This window comes from Oncorhynchus clarkii, chromosome 1, assembly GCF_045791955.1.
Source record: "Oncorhynchus clarkii lewisi isolate Uvic-CL-2024 chromosome 1, UVic_Ocla_1.0, whole genome shotgun sequence".
NCBI lineage: Eukaryota > Metazoa > Chordata > Actinopteri > Salmoniformes > Salmonidae > Oncorhynchus > Oncorhynchus clarkii.
The window spans coordinates 14,558,389-14,581,058 of record NC_092147.1 but is presented as its reverse complement, the minus strand read 5'-3'; the positions used below and the strand labels follow the sequence as shown (position 1 = coordinate 14,581,058).

General features: G+C 42.2%; 1 protein-coding gene across 1 annotated transcript; it reads right to left on the bottom strand.

The window, feature by feature from the left end:
• Window positions 1–1,997: 1,997 nt before the first annotated feature.
• Window positions 1,998–22,506, bottom strand: LOC139415227 (SAS-6 centriolar assembly protein). Its single transcript, XM_071163154.1, has 17 exons — window positions 22,270–22,506; window positions 21,870–21,930; window positions 21,188–21,267; window positions 21,014–21,118; window positions 20,755–20,929; window positions 20,352–20,429; window positions 20,113–20,232; window positions 18,823–19,014; window positions 18,372–18,566; window positions 12,032–12,121; window positions 11,610–11,789; window positions 11,336–11,417; window positions 11,067–11,200; window positions 10,405–10,530; window positions 9,958–10,061; window positions 9,627–9,721; window positions 1,998–2,682 (listed from the first exon to the last, which is right to left on the bottom strand). The coding sequence occupies exons 1-17, from the start codon at window positions 22,332–22,334 to the stop codon at window positions 2,615–2,617; spliced, it is 1,950 nt and encodes a 649-aa protein (XP_071019255.1). The 5' UTR covers window positions 22,335–22,506; the 3' UTR covers window positions 1,998–2,614.
• Window positions 22,507–22,670: the final 164 nt, after the last annotated feature.

Sequence of the window (22,670 nt, the reverse complement as noted above, 5' to 3'; positions counted from 1 at the left end):
AATGGCCAAGACCAGACAGCTGTGTAAGGACATCAGGGATAAAATTGTAGACCTGCACAAGGCTGGGATGGGCTACAGGACAATAGGCAAGCAGCTTGGTGAGAAGGCAACAACTGTTGACGCAATTATTCGAAAATGGAAGAAGTTCAAGATGACGGTCAATCACCCTCAGTCTGGGGCGCCATGCAAGATCTCACCTCGTGGGGCATCAATGATCATGAGGAAGGTGAGGGATCAGCCCAGAACTACACGGCAGAACCTGGTCAATGACCTGAAGAGAGCTGGGACCACAGTCTCAAAGAAAACCATTAGTAACACACTACGCAGTCATGGATTAAAATCATGCAGCGCACGCAAGGTCCCCCTGCTCAAGCCAGCGCATGTCCAGGCCCGGCTGAAGTTTGTCAATGACCATCTGGATGATCCAGAGGAGGAATGGGAGAAGGTCATGTGGTCTGATGAGACAAAAATAGAGCTTTTTGGTCTAAACTCCACTCGCCGTGTTTGGAGGAGGAAGAAGGATGAGTACAACCCCAAGAACACCATCCCAACCGTGAAGCATGGAGGTGGAAGCATCATTCTTTGGGAATGCTTTTCTGCAAAGGGGACAGGACGACTGCACCGTATTGAGGGGAGGATAGATGGGGCCATGTATGCCAAGATCTTGGCCAACAACCTCCTTCCCTCAGTAAGAGCATTGAAGATGGGTCGTGGCTGGGTCTTCCAGCATGACAACCCGAAACACACAGCCAGGGCAACTAAGGAGTGGCTCCGTAAGAAGCATCTCAAGGTCCTGGAGTGGCCAGGGCAGTCTCCAAACCTGAACCCAATAGAAAATATTTGAAGGGAGCTGAAAGCCCGTATTGCCCAGCAACAGCCCCGAAACCTGAAGGATCTGGAGAAGGTCTGTATGGAGGAGTGGGCCAAAATCCCTGCTGCAGTGTGTGCAAACCTGGTCAAGAACTACAGGAAATGTATGATCTCTGTAATTGCAAACAAAGGTTTCTGTACCAAATATTAAGTTCTGCTTTTCAGATGTATCAATTACTTATGTCATGCAATAAAATGCAAATGAATTACTTAAAAATCATAATGTGATTTTCTGGATTTTTGTTTTAGATTCCGTCTCTCACAGTTGAAGTGTACCTATGATATAAATTACAGACCTCTACATGCTTTGTAAGTAGGAAAACCTGCAAAATCAACAGTGTATGAAATACTTGCTCTCCCCACTGTATCTACAGTACTAAATCCACATGTGCATGCATGTGTTTGTGTTGTTTCAGTCTGTTCCATAAGGTGCTTTTTTATAGCTGTTTTTTTACTGCTTGCATCAGTTACTTGATGCAGAATAGAGCCATGACTACATGGAACTATGTAGTACTGTGTGCCTCCCATAGTCTGTTCTGGACTTGGGGACTGTGACTTTGCACACAATCATCAGAATAGAAAGGAGTGGGAGGCCCCGGAGCACAACTGAGCAAGAAGACAAGTACATTATTGTCTAGTTTGAGAAACAGAAGCCTCACAAGTCCTCAACTGGCAGCTTCATTAAATAGTACCCGCAAAACAGCAGTCTCAACGTCAACAGTGAAGAGGCGACTCTGGGATGCTGGTCTTCAAGGCAGAGTTGCAAAGAAAAAGCCATATCTCAGACTGGCCAATACAAATAAAAGATTAAGATGGGCAAAAGAACAGACACTGGACAGAGGAACTCTGCCTAGAAGGCCAGCATCCCGGAGTCACCTCTTCACTGTTGACTTTGAGACTGACGTTTAATCAGTTTATTGATGTGCCACAGCTGTCAGCTGGATGGTATATCAAAAGGAAACATGCTTATTAAACAGGGATGTAAACAAATTAAAATTAATACGCTTTTTGTGTGTATGGAAAATTTCTGGGATCGTTTATTTCAAGCTCATGAAACCAACACTTTACATGTTGCGTTTATATTTTTGTTCATTGTAGCTAGTTGATCAGAGAGACTAGACAACAGATTCTGAAAACAAAACTTTAATCTACAGATATACACACACATTAATGATTCATTTCATACACCCATATGTACAGTTTTTACACAGCAAACACTTCAGTAGCAATCATTCTGTGGTTCATGCTCTGTTCATCAATACGCTGGTGATGACTTCCGATTAGCATGTACATGTTAACTTTTCTCTGGTTATCTTTTATCAAATTGTTGCACCATGAGAACAGACGGCAGCTTTTCTTGAGGAAAACTCATTGGTAGAATGTATCATTCGTACCAGGATTTGAGTACTATTGAGTGTTAAAAGTTATGAAGACACCCAGAGCAACATGATGACAGCATTAGTTATGTCAATGCTAATTACGAGTAAGACGTGACGACAAAGTTATTTTTTAAACAAACCAACAAACGTAATATTTGGCAAACCGATCAAGTGGCTTAATTACTATTGATTGGTTGTCTTTTTAAAAAATACTTGGAAACACAGCACAGGTTAAAAACATTAACATAGGCGGAGGTACTGTGAGAATCTGTGGTTGGTCAAACAATTCACTCTCCTTAGTCACAGTGGTATTCAGTGGTGTGTTGTGGAGTGGACATTACAGTAGTTCTTGGCTCCATTCCTTCTCAGCCAGGGAAGTAAGCGGACGACAGAGGGTGCAGGCCAGGCTTGGCTGGTGGTGGCCTTGGAACATCTAGAGACAATGGGGGAAAAATGAAGTCGTATGACAGACAAAATCTGAATCTTAATTCAGCAAAGTTACTGACAATGTGCAAGACAATAGCGGTGTTCGAATACTCATACTAACTGCACTATTTGTGATGTTAATTGAGTATATAGTATGCTTATTGGTCATAATATGGATACAGTATGCCAAAAGTTCCCGGCTGTCGTACTAAATTCGCCAAAATATTAAGTATACATGCAGAGGACACTATTTCTGTACTTTAGGGCCCATACTGCAATTCAGGAAATAGGCGTGGCTTCACATGTTCAGATTTTAAGAAAATGGCAGAAAATATGCACCCATAAATTCATTGCTTTAACTAATTATGACAATGTTAAACAATGTAAAAAGTCATGATTTTTCAAATAAGTTACCTTACATGTTATGTTGGCTGACAATTTGTTAGTTACGCTGTCCTTACGAACCACATAGCTTATCATTACAACCGTATGCACCTGTATGTAAGCTAACGTTAGTTGGCTAATAATACAGCAAACAGTATGACAGTATGTTAAGTATAAGCTAACTACCCAATGTTCATTTACTTGATTAATCCTGTCATTCTTAGCTAAATGGTATCGTCGTTGTGCGTTCAACGGACATTCTGCTGCTTTCGTAAATTCGCTCTGGCTATTTACTCCGATTTCAGAGCACTCTCGTCTGAGTGTACCAGAGCGCAGAATAATGGATTTACGAGCGCGCCAACACCCATTGAATGTGGCCGGTGTCAGTAAAAGTCGGCAAAAAAGCGTAATTAAATTGTTACCAGAAGTAGTCACCAACTTTCTGGATAATAAACTGCCTAACCGGCTCTGCTAGGGCGAGTAAAATGGTCAGTGGTCTCATTTGTGTCTGGAAGTAGCTAGCCAACATCAGCTTGGGTGCTTGACTGCCGCTGTAAGGTCAGAACGCTCAAACCAACCCTATTCCTCGGCGGAGCATCTGAAGGATAGAATTAACAACACACCCGAAATCGTAAACTGTCTAACTAGTAATTTGTAACAAGAGGTTGCATAGCAACAGCGTCAACTTCCGGTAGACCGGCAAAGAGCTAGTACGCTCAACTGAAAGGATACTGTTCGTTTACAGTATACAAAAATGAACTAATAGTATGTAGTGTACAGTATGTTAGTATGGTTATTCGAACACAGCTAATGTGTATGATTGTAAAAAAGCAGAACAAACCCACTGGGTTTAGTTGAATCAATTTGGTTTCAATGTAATTTGTCAACGTATTATGACATGGAATCTGTAAAGTACATTGGATTAATTTTTAAAAATAATAATCAATGCAAACTGTTGAGTGAAATTTCAACCACAGGATTAAGTCAAAATTGTAACCAATTTAACAGACAAACCTTGTATAAAATATGTTGAATTTGTACCTTTGAAATGGACCTTCAACGTTATACACAGTGAACAAAACCGTAAGAACACATGCTCTTTCCATGAAACTGACCAGGTGAGAACTATGGTCACTTGTATAAATTCACTTAAATCAATGTAGTCGTGGCCAAAAGTTTTGAGAATGACACAAATATAAATTTTCACTAAGTCTGCTGCCTCAGTTTGTATGATGGCAATTTGCGTATACTCCAGAATGTTATGAAGAGTGATCAGATGAATTGCAATGAATTGCAAAGTCCCTCTTTGCCATGCAAATGAACTGAATCCCCCAAAAACATTTCCACTGCATTTCAGCCCTGCCACAAAAGGACCAGCTGACACGTCAGTGATTCTCGTTAACACAGGTGTGAGTGTTGACGAGGACAAAGCTGGAGATCACGCTGTCATGCGGATTCAGTTTGAATAACAGACTGGAACAGGAGGGTGGTGCTTGGAAACATTGTTCTTCCTCTGTCAACTATGGTTACCTGCAAGTAAACACATGCCGTCATCATTGCTTTGCACAAAAAGGGCTTCACAGGCAAGGATATTGCTGCCAGTAAGATTGCACCTAAATCAACCATTTATCGGATCATCAAGAACTTCAAGGAGAGCGGTTCAATTGTTCTGAAGAAGACTTCAGGGCGCTCAAGAAAGTCCAGCAAGCGCCAGGACCGTCTCCTAAAGTTGATTCAGGTGTGGGATCGGGGCACCACCAGTACAGAGCTTGCTCAGGAAAGGCAGCAGGCAGGTGTGAGTGCATCTGCACGCACAGTGAGGGAAAGACTTTTGGAGGATGGCCTGGTGTCAAGAAGGGCAGCAAAGAAGCCACTTCTCCCCAGGAAAAAACATCAGGGACAGACTGATATTCTGCAAAAGGTACAGGGATTGGACTGCTGAGGACTGGGGTAAAGTAATTTTCTCTGATGAATCCCCTTTCCGATTGTTTGGGGCATCCAGAAAAAAGCTTGTCCGGAGAATACAAGGTGAGCGCTACCATCAGTCCTGTGTCATGCCAACAGTAAAGCATCCTGAGACCATTCATGTGTGGAGTTGCTTCTCAGCCAAGGGAGTGGGCTCACTCACAATTTTGCCAAAGAACACGGCCATGAATAAAGAATGGTACCAACTTCGAGAGCAACTTCTCCCAACCATCCAGGAACAGTTTGGTGACGAACAATGCATTTTCCAGCATGATGGAGCACCTTGCCATAAGGCAAAAGTGATAACTAAGTGGCTCTGGGAACAAAACATAAATTTTTGGGTCCATGGCCAAGAAACTCCCCAGACAAAACCCCACAAATTCTGACAAACTCCAAGCATTGATTATGCAAGAATGGGCTGCCATCAGTCAGGATGTTAATTGACAGCATGCCAGGGCGGATTGCAGAGGTCTTGGAAAAAGAAGGGTCAACAATGCAAATATTGACTCTTTACATGAACTTCGTGTAATTGTCAATAAAAGCCTTTGACACTTATGAAATGCTTATAATTATACTTCAGTATTCCAATGTAACACCTGACAAAAATATCTAAAGACACTAAAGCAGCAAACTTTATGGAAATGAATATTTGTGTCATTCTCAAAACTTTTGGCGACGACTGCAGAAGGGGAGGAGACAGGTTAAAGAAGGATTTTTAAGCCTTGAGACAATTGAGACATGGATTGTGTATGTGTGCCATTCAAAGGGTGAATGAGCAAGACAAGTATTTAAGTGCCTTTGAACAGGATATGGTAGTAGGTGCCAGGCGCAACTCAATATTAGGAAGGTGTTCCTAATGTGTTGTACACTAAGTGGAAACTTCACGATCTAAAAAAAGTATTAAATGTACAGGCTGGGCAGCCCCTCCTACTGATTTAGTCTCCCATCCAAGGGAATTTTTTAAAACCCCTTTTCTCCCCAATTTTGTGATATCCAATTCGTAGTTACAGTCTTGTCCCATCGCTGCAACTCCCGTACGGACTCGGGAGAGGCAAAGGTCGAGAGCCATGCGTCCTCCGAAACACGACCCTGCCAAGCAACACTGCTTCTTGACACACTACTCGCTTTCCCCGGAAGCCAGCCGCACCAATGTGTCGGAGGAAACACTGTACAATAGGCGACTGTGTCAGCGTGCATGCGCCCCGCCCGCCACAGGAATCGCTAGAGCACGATGGGACAAGGATATCCCGGCCAACCAAACCCTTCCCTAATCCAGACGACGCTGGGTCAATTGTGTGAACCCGGATCTGTAGTGACAATGCAGTGCCTTAGACCTCCGAGTCAGGAGTTCTGCCTGATTCCATATCAGCAATACAAGGTTTATTTGAGCAATTGCAAGGATGATCTCGGATAGGATCTTGACTATTTACAAGTCCCTCCGTCTTTATATACTCCACCAACACAAAAAGCTTCTTATCCCTCAAAGAGGGAGGCAAGCCAACAAAAGAGATACATAAGGGTAATTAGTTATACTCCCTTAAAGCATTCAAACAAACAAAAACAGGTTCTAACCAGTTCTTACAGCCTGTGTGTCTTAAGATAGGGGAGTGATGATCTTTAGAGCCTAAACAAACAGACAGGAGAAGAATTCAACCTGGATGGCTTTCAGTGTCACAGAGATAAGGAACAAATAACAAATCACTCCTTTGTTGGGTGTATGACGAGGTTACTGGACAGCTGTGGGAAATGACCAGTGACTAACAAAGAGTTTGCAGTCACAACAGCATTAGACTAATAAAATAATTTTGCTCCAACACTTTGTCACAGACTACTACTAATGTGCCATCATGAGAATGATTAATAACTAAATATATTTATTGTTCATATCGAAGTCATTCCAAAGGTTAGGTTTAATAACAGAGCAAATGAAATGCACCCATACTTTAGAAGTCATATATAAATCAATGATAGTATTTAGGCCTATATAGCATTTATAAAGTCATCCTCCACTAGTTTCAATTCAACCCCCGGGTTCAACTAAAAGAATAGACAATGCATATAGGCCTAGGGTTTCAAGCTTTGGTTGATTTTAAAACAAAAATCTAAGTTAAAGAATAGTAATAAATCAAATCAAACTTTATTTAAGTCTGATTAGATTAAGTCCTATTCTTTATCTTGGATTTTTGGTTGAGATGGAGACGTGAATCCAACATATCAATTATTTATTTGTAGACAAACTGGATATTAAGTTGCGCTTGAAGGTCCACCTGGATCAGATAGGTCCACCTGGACCACTGACTTAGTCTGGCTTTAATTCCAGTTCGTCTACAAATAAATAATATGTTGGCATCACGCCTCCATCTCAACCAAAAATCAAAGTTAAAGAATATGACTAAATCAAACTTTAAATAAAGTTGGATTTTATTTAGCACTGTTCTTTAACTTTGAAGTCTGTGTCAAAAGATACAAATCCTTCAAAAGTTGATGCGTTGACAACCAAACAGTTCAATATCACTTTTGCAATACAGTAAATAGCATATTAACTTAAATGTGTTGGATTCCCATCTCCAACTAAATAAAAAATAAAAAGTTAAAAGAATAGGATTAAACCAGTAGCTCAGATAAAACTAGCCAAGCATTAAAATGTTTATATTTGGTTGCGTTATCAACCAAACACAATTCATTATTACTTTTGTAATATAGTAAATAGCCTAAAGTTAAGGCTGACTTAGACTAAAGTCTAGCAGTATTTATTCAACCTTGAAATGATTAACACATCCATGGCGACATTGAGGTTAACCTAATGTAGTAGCCTAACTAGAAATGTCTTGTTATCTAATCATAGAAAGCTTGCATGTTCTAGATAGCATGCAAAGGTTGCAGGTCTGTGGATTGCTGTAATAATCTGTGCAGAATCTCAAACAGCTTTGATCTCTTGCACCATGTACTTTATTCACCCATTTTAAGTTTCACTGTGCTTCATCTAATAGCAGAAAGGTTGAAATCTCATTGATCAACGTCTCAACCAAAAATCGCCCACATTTCCATGTTGAAATGATGTGGTGTGTCCAGTGGGAAGGGACATAACCTCTCTGGGATCGTTCGGGACACTAGCGTCCCACCTCGCCAACAGCCAGTGAAATTGCAGGGTGCCAAAGCAAAATTCAAAACAACAGAAATCTCATAATTAAAATTCCTCAACCATACAAGTATTTTACACCATTTTAAAGATACACTTCTCATTAATCCAATCACCGTGTCCGATTTCAAAAAGGCTTTTCGGCGAAAGTAGAACATATCATATGTTAGGTCAGCAACTAGTCACAGAAAGCATTCAGCCATTTTCCAACCAAAGAGAGGCGTCACAAGAAGCAGAAATATAGATAGTGATTCATTCTAACCTTTGACAATCTTCATCAGATGACACTCCCAGGACTCAATGTTACACAATACATGTATGTTTTGTTAGATCAAGTTCCTATTTATATCCAAAAACCTCAGATTACATTGGAGCCATGAAATGCCTCCAATTTCCAGAGAAATTGCAAAGAGCCACATCAAATAACAGAAATACTCATCATAAACTTTGATGAAAGATACATGTTTTACACAGAATTAAAGATAAACTTCTTCTTAATGCAACCGCTGTGTCAGATTTCAAAAAAGCTTTACGGCAAAAGCACAATATTCAATAATCTGAGAACAGCGTTCAGCCACAGAAGCGAGCCATACAGTTACCCGTCAAATTGTGGAGTCAACAAAAGTCATAAATAGCATTATAAATCTTCACTTACCTTTGCTGATCTTCGTCGGAATGCACACCCAGGACTCCCACAATAAATGTTTGTTTTGTTCGATTACGTCCATATTTATGTCCAAATACCTCCGTTTTGTTCGTGCATTTAGTTCACTATTCCAAAGGCACAATGCACGAGTGCAAAATCCAGACGAAAAGTCAAAAGAGTTCCATTACAGTTTGTAGAAACATGTAAAATGTTTACAATCAATCCTTAGGGTCTTTTTATAATAAATCTTCAATAATATTCCAACCGGACAATAGCCTATTCATTACAGAGGAATAAAAAGGAATGGCGCGCCCCCGTAGTAAACAACTGATTGGCCTCAGCCTAGTCCACTTATTGAAACAGCTTTTATTCGACACCCTTCAAACAACTTTCTAAAGGCTGTTAACATCTGCTGGAAGCCTTGGGAAGTGCAATCTGGCCCCATAGACACAGTATATTGGATAGGCAATCACTTAAATGAAACTACAAACCTCAGATTTCCCACTTCCTGGTTGGATTCGTCTCAGGTTTTTCGCCTGCCACATGAGTTCTGTTATACTCACAGACATCATTCAAACAGTTTTAGAAACTTCAGAGTGTTTTCTATCCAATACTACTAATAATATGCATATATTAGCATCTGGGACAGAGTAGCAGGCAGTTTACTCTGGGCACCTTATTCATCCAAGCTACTCAATACTGCTCCCCTGTCACCAAGAAGTTAAGAGGCATGTAGAGTGAACTTCCCCTCATAAACTGGCATCACTCAAACAAATAACCCCCAGTGTCTACAAAGCAGGTATGGATGTGGTCTTACCTCTGTTGAGGTGCATGCCAGACAACAGACCACGGAGGGGAATGCTGTCGTCTCGCTTCTCAAAGTACTTGGACTCCAACCCAGCAGGCTCGCCACTAAAAGTTCAAAAAAGAAAAAGAAGAATAAGACCGTTATGAAGATGGAAAAAAAGGCAGTCTGAATGGAAGGCCCAGAGAATAAAGTAGATGGTCTTGGGCTCTTGCTGATGGTGATGGACCATCCATAAACCGGAGCTATTTTCATGCAACAGTGAGCAGAGAAAACATTTCTGAACACTTCCAAGTTAATTCTGATGCTGAAAGCACACAACGTAACAGAGAGCTGGACTCACTTCTCTTTGTTGGAGGGCTGAGGGGGATGCTGTGCTGTGGGGCTCCCATCCCTCACATCCACAGGAGACATGCCAGGCTTGGTACTCATCGGGTTAAACTGGACCTGCAATTCAGTCCAGGTCAACAAAAAAGTCTGAATTCAAGCAAACCCCCAAATACAGCTGAAATGAGTTAGAAATACAACAAAATTGAGTTCAAGCTGCCTTATCCCACACCTCATAGAATTATTGGTTCTTCCAAGATTAAATTATAGTCGACCTAAGGAATTGTTAACCATACCTACATCCATACCTGCTTTAGGTAAATCATCCAGGTTGCTATTCATGATGTGGCCCAAATTCAAGGCTGTGTCATTGCAAAACCACCCTTATTTCAACACACTTCTAAATATAGCATGAAAGTTTAATTAGAATTTCAGCGTAACAAAGGAGAAAAGATGAGCCTGCCTTGGCTCCAGGGCCCTGGTTGTGTAGTGAGAAGACGGAGCGGCTGGACAGAGGGAGTTTGGAGTTCAGCGTGGACGTGATGGGGTAGCCCTGTCCGGCCGAGGAGGGAAACGCTCGGCTGTCCAGCTGAAAACAAAGTCAAGCACACGTGACTTGAGCTGATCTGATTGTGTGCACTTTGCTGGTCAAATCGTAACTGGTCAAATCGTAAAAGGTAGACTTGACAATATGATGTCATCATTCACAACATTGTCGAACCTTGCAGATAGAAATACCATGAATAGAGCTGACATGATTCCTTGTTATACAAAACAAGTTTATTCATATATCTGAATATTCCAAAACTGTGTGTCCTGCGGCCTGCGTAACGCATCCCTGCTAACAGAAAACAATCCAATTTAAATCTGCCAAATGCCAACAGCAGCAGATCGTCTTAGCAGATTCGATTTTTATTGACGTCTATAAGCAGGAAGTTTCCCTGCCTGTGTATGATGTCATATGGCAGAGTCTGCCTTTAAGACGCATGCATACAACTCAAATTAACTTTAAAATCGACACACGTATCTAAAACTGCAATTAAAAACACAAAACACGATACCCACTGCAACTAAAACATATCAAACCAATATCTTACCGTGTACTATGACATGTTTAGTGCTTACCATGTTGTGAGATGCACTGCCCATCCTCTGTCCAGTTGAGGCTGAAAGAGTTGAAGGAGTCTCAAACGTTCCAAGGGTCTCCGGCTTCCTGGATAACTGGTTCTCATTCAGCTGTTTGTTCAGCCACATTATAACTGAAGGATAAGACAAATCCATTGTTGCGGGGGAAGACTAAATGAATACAAACAGTAGGTCATTTGATAACAGCCAAGGTTAAGCGCAAAATCATGTATTTTTTGAGAAACATTTCTTTAAAAGACCTTCCATACCATTCTCGTTTGTTTTCAGCACCTCCCTGCTTTCATCTAATTTCTGAACCGTCTCCTCCAACTGCTCCTTCAATTTCGACACCTACAGTGGAAGTTACAACCAAAAAGATCAATCCAAACTTGACACCCATTAATTATGTCAGCGCCCACTACTCCTCAGAACTTGGCTTGCGCTTGTGCGCGCACACACACACACTTTCGGCAGCCATTTCTGACCATTTTTGTTATTCTCAGATTCGCATTTAAGGTAGTGGACACTAATGGAAACACACACCTCCTCGTCTCTATGCTTGAGCTGCTGCTGAGTGTCCTGCAGGTCTCTCTGGGCTTTGTGCAGCCTCTCCTGGGTCTCCTGAAGCACCTTCTCCTGAGACACCATCACAGTGTTCTTCACCTTGATCTTCCCCACCAGGCCCCTCAGCTCTCCCTGCAGCTTCTTGATGATGCCATTGGCCTAGGAAGTCAACACGAGGTAGTGTCAAGACGGTACTTCACCCCCACGCTCAATGCGTTCTTTCTCAAAGGGGATGTGATCAGACCCAAGACAAAATTGGTATCAATATTTAGACTCAAATAAGTGCATGAGTGGACAAGGACTTGTGGATTTGAACTTGACTGGATTGAGTCTGTGACCATGTATTTTCAGACCATGACATGCATAACAAAAAGCCATGACTGGAAATGTAAGTAACCCACCTTTATGAGTTCCTCAGACAGGGATTTCACTGTGGCTTCCAGTTTTCCCATTTGGAGTTGTTTGCTTTCGGCATTTCCTTCAACTGAGTTCTACACACAAACACAGAATGTCACATGTTGTATAGCACACTGTATTACATATACAACTAATATAAGGACAGGACATGAGGCGGGAGTAGAAATTAACGTTGGCATTGTTTAATGCATTTCACAGGAAGAACATTCCAAGCATTTCAACGTAGGTAAGCAAGGGATGGTTACAAGTGCCCTAAAGGGAAAAAATAGAATATCAATACACAACATATTCCTCCCCCTTTACCTTTGATGACTCATAAGGAAAAAAGTAAATATTCACTGTTTTGCCTTGTTTTCTTTTTAATATAAGTCATCTTAATGTAAATAAATGAACTTTTTAGAATAGCCTTTTCTAAACTAGGGATAGAGGGTAGACTGCCTCAGTCCCCAGACTTAAGCCAGGGGTCTATTCTGCCCCAATGTCAGAGGTTAGTCGGAACTAAATAGTCAACCTGTCAGGGGGTCATCTTTCTCTTGCAGGGTAATGACGACGTACAGGTGAGTCTACAGTCACATTATCTCGGAGTCTGAGTGGTGATGGTGTATGCCCAGACTGGGGTGCAACAGTACCCTGAGTAGGCACTCTGGCTGGTTCAGGTGAGTCTAGAGTACTTTCCACATTTGTAGGTTGCTGCAGTGGATGTTCAGGTGATAGCTCGTAGTCATGGTAGGTCTCCAGTAGCTGATCTTGGTTTGTCACTTGACATGAGTCATCTCTGAGGTTGGTTCCTGGCAACAGTTGATCCACGTGTCTACTCCAGATTATGTTTTCTGGTGTGTGAACTGTGTAGGACATAGGTCCTGTTTGTGCAACCACTGTGGCTGGTATCCACTTTGGACCTTTGCAGTAGTTCTGAGCATGAACCCTCTCTCCAGCTATGAAGCTTTTGTCTTTTGCTTTGCTCCGTCTCTCCACCTGTGCTCTCTGTACAACCTGTCTTCTCTTTGGAGGTCGAGTCGCGTGCAAAGCTGTCTTTTCATCATGGGTGCCACTCTGGTTGTAGCGTGGGGAGTGTTTCTGTAGGTTAACCTGTTTGGGATAGGGGGCAGCATTTTCACATTTGGATGAAAAGCGTGCCCAGAGTAAACTGCCTGCTACTCAGTCCCAGTTGCTAATATATGCATATTATTAGTAGATTTGGATAGAAAACACTGACGTTTCTAAAACTGTTTGAATGATGTCGGAGTATAACAACTCATATGGCAGGCGAAAACCTGAGAAAAATTCAACCAGGAAGTGGGAAATCTGAGGTTTGTAGTTTTTCAAAGCTTGGCCTATTGAAAACAGTGTCTATGGCGTCAAATTGCACTTCCTAAGGCTTCCACTAGATGTCAACCGTCTTTAGAGGGCTCTTTGAGTCAGTGGTCTGGCAGAGTGCTACGAGCTTGTGACGCGCGGTGATGTGAGAGGTAGCTCTCGTTCCATTGCTTTTCTACAGACAAAGGAATTCTCCGGTTGGAACATTATTGAAGATTTATGTTAAAAACATCCTAAAGATTGATTCTACACATCGTTTGACATGTTTCTACAGACTAACGGAACTTTGTCTGGACCTTGTGCCTCATGAAGATGGATTACTGGGCGGAACGCATTAACAACATTGAGGAATTTGGACATAAATGATGAACTTTATCAAACATTTATTGTGGAACTGGGATTCCTGGGAGTGCATTCTGATGAAGATCAAAAGGTAAGTGAATATTTATAATGCTATTTCTGACTTCTGTTGACTCCAACATGGCAGATATCTCTTTGGCTTGATTTGTCGTCTGAGCGCTGTACTTAGATTATTGCATGGTGTGCTTTTTCCGTAAAGTTTTCAAAATCTGACACAGCAGTTGCATTAAGGAGAAATCTCTATAATTCTGTGAATAACACATGTATCTTTTATCAATGTTAATTATGAGTATTTCTGGAAATTGATGTGGCTCTCTGGAAAATAACCAGATGTTTTGGAAGAAAAACATTACTGAACGTAACGCGCCAATGTAAACAGATTTTTGGATATAAATATGCACTTTATCGAACAAACCATACATGTATTGTGTAACATGGCATATGAGTGTCATCTGATGAAGACCATCAAAGGTTAGTGATTCATTTTATCGATATTTCTGCTTTTTGTGACAACTATCTTTGGCTGGAAAAATGGCTGTGTGTGTTTTTGTGACTTGGCTCTGACCTAACAATCATGTTGTGCTTTCGCTGTAAAGCCTTTTTGAAATCGGAAACGATGGGTAGATTAACAAGAAGTTTTCATTTGGTGTATTGCACTTGTTAATGTGTAAAAGTTACATATTTCTAAAAAATATTTTTGAATTTCGCACTCTGCCTTTTCAGCGGAATGTTGTCGAGGGGTGCCGCTAGCGGAACCCCTAGCCATAAGAAGTTTTAACAAGGTGTTTAGACGCCTATTAAGGGAGCCGTTCTCGTGATGATTTTAAAGCCTGCTTCATCATTTGGACAAACCTTTCAGCGAGGCCGTTCGTAGCAGGGTGATACGGCGCTGACTTGATGTGCTGAATTCCATTTGCTTCCATGAACTCTTCAGACACCAGTTGGGGGCCCATTATCACTAACGAGTTGCGTCGGCAAGCCGAAGAGACTGAAGATTGACCGTAGCTCTTCGATGGTTCTCTCCGCTGAGGTGCTCTTCATCACTGTGACCTCAGGCCATTTGCTGTGTGCATCAACTACGACTAAGAAAATTACAATCCTCCAGTGGGCCTGCATAGTCTATGTGGACTCGCTGCCAAGGCGCCTCTGGGAAGTCCCATGGGTGTAGTGGCGCTAGCTGAGGAATGTTCCTCATCTTTTGACATGCATCACATGACTTGACCTTGTCTTTGATAGCTGCGTCCAGACCTGGCCACCAAAAGTAGCTGCGTGCCATCTCCTTCATTCGCACCATGCCACAGTGCCCTGAATGGAGTTCTTCAAGCACCTGCCTTCTCAGTGGTGGCGGTATGACTTAAACCCCATAGCAAGCATCCAAACTGAACTGAGCTTGTTTCTCCTCACTGGGTAAGGTTGTAGGCTGTCCGACATCTCCTTTTCCACGAGTGACAATGTCCACAACCTCAGACATCACTGGATCAGTGTGGGATAACTTTTTCCACTTGGACAGATGTAACTGGGGTGTTCGTCACTTCCTTGAAGTAGAAGATTTCAGCCTGGGAGTGCTTAGTGTGTATGACAGGTAAGGGAAGCCTTGAGAGGCTGTCTGCATTGCAGTGCTGCTCAGACCTTCTGTACTTGATATCGTACTGATGAGCAGATAACAATAACGCCCATCGCTGCATGCGGCTGGCTGCAAGCGACGGAATGCCGGTGTGGGGACCAAAGATGAAGGTGAGGGGTCTATGGTCCGTCAGCAGTGGGAATCGTCGGCCAAACAGAAACTGATGAAATTTCTTAACTCCAAACACAACGGCGAGTGTTTCACACTCAATCTGTGCATAATTGCTCTCGGCTTTACTTAAGGTCCGTAAAGCGAAAGCAATTGGCCTTTCTTCACCTGATGGCATGATGTGTGAGACAACCGCACCAACGCCATAAGGCGATGCACCACATGCCAACTGTAATGGCAAGTTGGGGTTGAAGTGTGTTAGGGCCTCTGACTGAGCTAAGGCTGTTTTCACTTTCTTGAAGGCCTCCTCACATCAGTCTGTCCACTTCCACTGTTTGGTTTAATTCAAAGGTTCATGCAGTAGCTTTAACATGTTAGCTAGATTTGGCACAAACTTTGCGTAGTATGCCAGTAGTCCTAAGAATGATCCCAGCTGACTCACGTTCTGTGGGGATGGAGCTTCCGCAACTGCCTTCACCTTCGATGGCGCCTTGTGGAGCCCCGAACTGTCGATGACGTGGCCCAGGTACTCAGAGGGCCGGAAAAACTTGCATTCGTCCAACCGGACCCTCAGACCGTACTCCTCCAATCTCTGTAGTGTAGCGTTCAGGTTTCTCAGGTGCTCCTGCTCGTCTTTGCCGGTGATGAGTAGATCATCGAGGTAACATTGGACCCCAGTGAGCCCGCTCAGTATCTGGTCCATAGCTCTATGAAATAAGGCCAGAGCTGAGGTGATTCCAAAAGGAAGCCTCCAGTACCTGTACAGTCCTTTGTGAGTCACTATGATCAACAGTTCTTGTGACTGTAGATAGACTTATGTCAGGCCTATCTTACTGAATTTTTGTCCTCCAGCTAAACCAGAAAAGAGGTAGTCAATGAGGGGCAGTGGATATTTTTCAGCAGTCAAGACTGGGTTAATGGTGACTTAGAAATCACCACAGAGTCTGAGTGAGCCATCTTTTTTTATGACTGGAACAACGGGTGTAGCCCATTCACTAACATTCACTGGATCCAATATTCCACTCTCGACTAGTCTGTTTAGCTCAATTTCAACTTTTGGTTTTAAGGCGTATGGGACAGGTCTAGCTTTGAAGCATTTTGGTTTGCTGTCTGGTTTAACTGTTATGTCCTTCATAATGCCAAGTTCTCCTTTGAACACATCCGTGTGTTTCCTCAATATCCCCTGTAGGTTTGTGTCCTCTTCTGCAACCATGTGAATTTCCTGCCAGTTTAGTTTGATCTTTACCAGCCATGTGCGTCCTAGCAATGCTGGATGGTTGCCTTTCACAATGTAGAGTGGTAGCTTTACCTTCTGTTTGTTGAGCTCCACTGTAACAATCACGCTTCTTCTCACTGGAACAATCTCACCGGTGTATGTTTTCAGTGTCATCTCTGTGGGCTGTAGTGTGAGGTGATGTAGTTTCTCCTTGTATACAGCCTCAGACAGCGAAGATATGGCTGCTCCAGTGTCCACTTGCATCTGTACTGCGTTTCCATCCAGTAGCAGTGTCACCCAGTACCCGTATCCATTGTCTGAAATGGACAAAACATGCAAAGATTCTTCCCCTTCAGACAGGGTATCACTTTGTTCATCCACTGTGTGCTCCATTTTATGCACTTTCTTTTTGTACTTCCTGAAGTCGCTTTTCCTTTGTTCAGTACTTTTGTTTTTACATGCACGGCCGATGTGACCCTTTTTCCCACAACTTCTGCAGTCTAAGTCATTGCACCAACACTCCTCTGCTTGGTGACCTGGTTTCCCACAGCGATAGCATGGCTTCCCACCTCGATTTTAAACCACGTAGACACCTTATGCACTTTGGTCGATGCACTTAGCTGTTGTGCATCTTTATTTGCCATTTCCATTGACGTACTCACTTCTATTGCTCTCTGCAATGTTAAGTTACTCTCAGTCAAAAGGCGTTTCTGAATTGCCTCGCTGCGCATGCCACACACTAACCTATCACGTATAGTATCACTCATTGATCTCCCAAATTCAGTGTTCATTCAGATAACTGTTTAAATACAGCCACAAACTGACATTTATTCCCCCTCATCTTGATTTCTCTTATGAAACCGGAATCTCTCTGCGATTATCAGTGGTTTGGGAGAATGTCATTTTAAGGTAGCCACAATTTCATCATATGATTTATCACCAGGTTTTTCCAGGCGTTACTAGGCTGCGCAGTAGATTTAATGTTTTTCCTCCCAAAACAGTCAAAAATGTTGGCACAACGACTTCTGCTTTAATTCCATTTGCCTACACAAAGTACTCAAAACGTTCTGGGTAAGAACTCAATTGTTCCATAGATTCATCAAATGTTCCTATTTTCGGTTTATTTTTCTTTCTCACACTTTTCAGACGGTCCCTTACACCAGACCCTTTTTTTCTTTCTTTTAACTCAAGCTAACTTCACTTTCTCCCACAGCGAAACTCTTCCTATCCCTCGAGGCTCTCTTTGCCGTGACATCAAAGGCTAGCTAGCATCACTCGACTGGCTAGCTCCACGTTTTGTTTGCGTCTTTCTACAGCGAAAAAAATAACGAATTTAACTCAGAATTTCTGCCGAAGATGAGCACAAACATGAGAACGTTTCTTCCTTGTCCCCAGTTTTGTTGTATAGCACACTGTATACTTATACAACTAATATAAGGACAGGACATGTGATGGAAACAGAAATTAACGTTGGCATTGTATAATGCGTTTCACAGGAAGAACATTCCAAGCATTTCAACGTAGGTAAGCAAGAGGGGGGGGTTTACAGGTGCCCTAAAGGGACAAAACTAGAATATCAATACATAACATCACAGTTTTGACATAATTCATTAATATTCATTTTAACAAAGATCCTGGCTTTTCTGACAGTATTGAGGGGGTAAATGCTCTCCATTTGCCCAGGGGACTGACTACATACCTTCTGTTGCTGAGTGGCTTCTAGCACTTCCTTGGTGCGGAGCACGAGCTGCTCCTTATCTTTCATCTCCTGCTCCAGGACTGCCACGCGTGTCTGCAGCTGGTTCACCTGACGCTCCTTCTCGTGACACTCTGTGTCCAGGGTGCCATTCTCCCTCCGAAGAGACAGGGCCTGCTGCTTCGCTCGCTGAGACTCCTGTTCTGACATACACACTTGTCAGCAGATTATTTAGACATTGGTGGTCAACATGGCGGCCGGCAAGATTTCAATTTCTCTATTAATTCAGGAATTCAATATGGATGTAAAACAAACAAAAAAACACACATGATATGAACCGACAGATACATATCCTAGGAGCGTTTCAGACTTAAAAATGTAAACTGTTCACAAAAGTGGCAGTTTTTATGAAATTTCCCCCACTAAATGAAGGCCCCTTGCATCCCCCCCTCACCTCTTCCAGTCCCACTAGTTTGGCTTTGAAGTCGCGGATTGTAGACTCGCTCTTGTATCTCTTCTCAGTCAGGTCCCTGTTGGAGGTCTCAAGCTCGGCCAGCCTGCTCTGCAGCTGCTGGGTGCTCTTAGTGTGGGCCCCCTCCAGCTCCCGGCGCAGCTGCTCGTTTTGTTGCTGTAGCCTGGTTTGTGTCTGCACAGGGCGAGATGAGAAACACCACAAGAGAAAACCACTTATTTTTGAGAGAAATCATAAAATCTAGCATGAGAACTACATTAATAGAAGTGAGCTTCTAATTTTTTCTAGCTTTCAAATAGGCACATTCTTCTCTCCCCTAGGTCTTTAGTGTACAAGAGAACGTAGTGTACCATGTTTTCTGTCAATATACATAGTAAAATAATGGTTTATTAATAAACAACTCCAAGGGGGCCCCTTTTTCTCTCCCAAATTCTATTTTATAATTTTCCCAAAGTCTGTTCTTCAATTTATTTTTCCAGGTTTTAGATTAATTTTGTTTTTCACTCTCAAAATTACAATAGTTCATAAAGAAACAACAGATGTTCTGGGTTGATGTCAATGCTTAAATCACAGAACACTTTCTTTTATGTCTGGAAGATTGTTTTGTGTGTAATTCCCCTTAAATTGTGCATCTAGCCCTTTAATTGTGCATCTAGCGAGTGAGGAATGTGCCATCGAATGTTCTGGTCTGGTGATGGTTCTGTGCTGCTGCTGCTCATTTCACAGCAAAGTTTGCAAATAAATAGACACAAATGATATACTTACTCATTATATAATTCTCCCAGATAAACCTACTTTGCAGTTAACATTTAATTGAGAAGGTTTTTGGGAAAGTGTTCCTGTCAACCCACAAGACCATTATCACATCAACTGGCCACACATGGAGTGATAGACAAACGGGGGCAATATTTCTGGAAATGAATTGGCAGATAGTGTTAGGTTTGGCTTTTTAAGCCAATAGTGGGATAATTTCAATGTGTTGATTAGATAGTAGCTGGGAGCTTTCGGTGTCTACTTGTGAGATTTGTTCATTACATTTTTTGGTGGAACACGTGAAAATTGCATGTAATTTCAGAATTGTTTGGCGAGCTTCTCATAGGTGGGCTGCGAGCTACTGGTAGCTTGCTATAAACCTGTTGAGACCCCAGTCATCTAAAATAGATTTAAAAAAACATTCAAGGTTTTATGGCTTCTGATAACTGGAATAGCACTTAGATGATTTCAGGCAGTTAACTAAACATCATACTTATAATATGAGAAGTTACTTGATACCTCCAAAGCATTCTCCCGCTCTGCAGTGAGGTCCTGAGAGTGGCGGCTCGACAGAGCGCTTGTTTGGCTGGTCCACTCAGACCGAAGCTTGTCTAGCTCTCTGCTCTTCTCCGACAGAGTCTGTAAGACACGTTTATATGAAAGGTGACCTTTTTAAAAATCGGGACCCACTTAAGATGTTACTTCTCCCGCCTACATTTTTAGATGAATCAATCAATTCAGATCAACTACTGCTTTACCTGTTGTGTGTAGCTGAGCTGCCTCGAGAGATCATCTTCTGTCTTCTTCAGCCTCTGTTCCAACTGCTGCTTCTCCTCCTGACAGATCAAAATGGGGGGATAACTTAAAATACAACAAAGAAGTTTCCCAGACTTTAGTATACTGCAGTCTGTGTTGCTTCATGGAATCTCCCAAGGTCCTTCATAGGTCTGCTATCAACCATTCCCAAGACTGAGGTCACAAAGACAACTAGGGGTGGTTTCCCAGACACAGATGAATCCTACTCCAGGACTAAAACCAACCTGAATGGAAAAACTCCATCAAAATGTTTTATTTTTATTTATTTTAATTTTATCCAGGACTAGGCTAAATCTGTGTCCCCGAAACTAGTGTTTCTGAGGGAGTTACGGGAGATTCACTTACCTTCACACAGGAGAGACAAACTGCCAGGTACTTCTTGATCTCCACATCAGTGCCATGTAGCAGCTTCAGAGACAGGTGAGTGAGGTGCTTGAATGCATTGGTCTCCACAACATTGAGGTTGGCAGGGCTGTGGTCTAATACTGGGGATGATGGCGATGACAACTGGAGCAGAAATCTAGGGAAAGGAGAGCAAAGAGACGTCACATGTCCATGATCTCACAGTTAGTGGAGACATTCAACGAGCTGAGAGTCTTCTCACCTTGGATTCTCTTTGTCTTGCTCCGAGATACACTGGTTTAGCAGGTCTATAAACTTCTGAGGAAAGGATGCAAAGTCTACCAACAGGCCCTGTTGAACTTTCAAACTGATGACAGAAGACGTAGGATTAGTGTATGCTCATTATAGTGGGCACAATGATTGAATTGTAAGATACCTTTGAAAATCCTCTTCTGATATGGCAAGGTTGTACAGAAAATAAGGGTCAGTGTCATCTGTCAGTCTCACCAGCAGATCCTAGAATGCAAAGTTGTGTTAGTTACAGTGGCTTTGTCACTAACTACTACCTTGAGGGAAGGACTGACATTTGGGAAAAAAGCAGACGTGATAGGGAATCCCTTGAACAGGGGAAGTGCATCGTCAACTAACGTCAATCATTAAGCAGAATCCAGTCGCTAATGTTTGTAGGTCAGCCCTTGAAAACCATTAAGGACCATGAATAATCTAACCCATGCATGCCTCCCAGAGAGCCACCCTTTTGCAACTTTCACTTCCATTAAAAACACCCACTAACAGTTATGTAGCTGTAATGCTGCATTGCTAATTAGGACTGGTGCTTCTCCATGGTGTTGTACCATGAAGTGAGTGACAGGAAACTTTTGGTGTTGTTGATTGATATCTGTTCAGCGGAAGTTACCCCGCCGTGGTATGTTGTATTGATGAGTCCATCTTTATGTTGGGTATTTATGCATGCCCACAGTAGTAAGCAATGCATTTCGAGATCAATGCACTGGTTTCTGAAACACTGCTCATTCACACTATATAAAAGGAGGGAGGGTGATGATGGGAAAAGAATCCAGTCTTGCAAAACACCAACCAAGGTTGTAAGCACCACTTACCCTTTTGTGGACTGGATTAGTTGTTAATTGAAGCTCAATGCCGACTCTGATATTTCCTCTCCTGTAATTTAAAGTTAGCCAGAAAGATTCAATCAATGTATTTTATATATACAACTCCATTGGTATATTTGTTATTATCAAGCGCCATCTGGCGAATGGCGAATATGACGTTTAACGTTACTGAACATGCTAACTTAGCTAGCTAGCAATGTAACGCGTAGCACAGGTTGCTGGATAGTCTGTAGCTAGCTGATGCCCAGACACGACTATATCAAATTGATGAGCTATCTAGTTAGGCCGCAAGTGTCGATAGTGCTTGATATCTAGCTAGTTACAGTAGCTAGATAACGTTAATTATGCTAGCTAGTTAATGGTAACGTTAGCAATCAACCGAACTTACCTTTCTTCGCAATCTTTGCATTTGACGTGCACTTGCAATCGCTTGTTGAAAAGTGTTTCTGTCATGATTGTTTCATACTCCCAAAAATGTAGTGTCTAAATTGCAAATGCCAAGGTTAGATTTGTATGGCCTTGGTTTAAAAAAAAAAAATTGTCTCTTCAATTTCGAGTTTGGCGCTTCTCTCCCGCGAATAACCGTTGGGGAAACAGCCACTTGAGAAAGAGGCGACGGAAGTAACGTCGAGAAATAATGTGCGCGTTCCAGATCGTCTAAATTGCAGACGAGTGGTGGAATAGCACAATGTGCTGCTTCACTTGTTGATCGTTCTTACAGTCAAACTACAACAACACCACATTAACTACACTCTATAGCTACTACTGGGTATAAATGTGTAAAACATA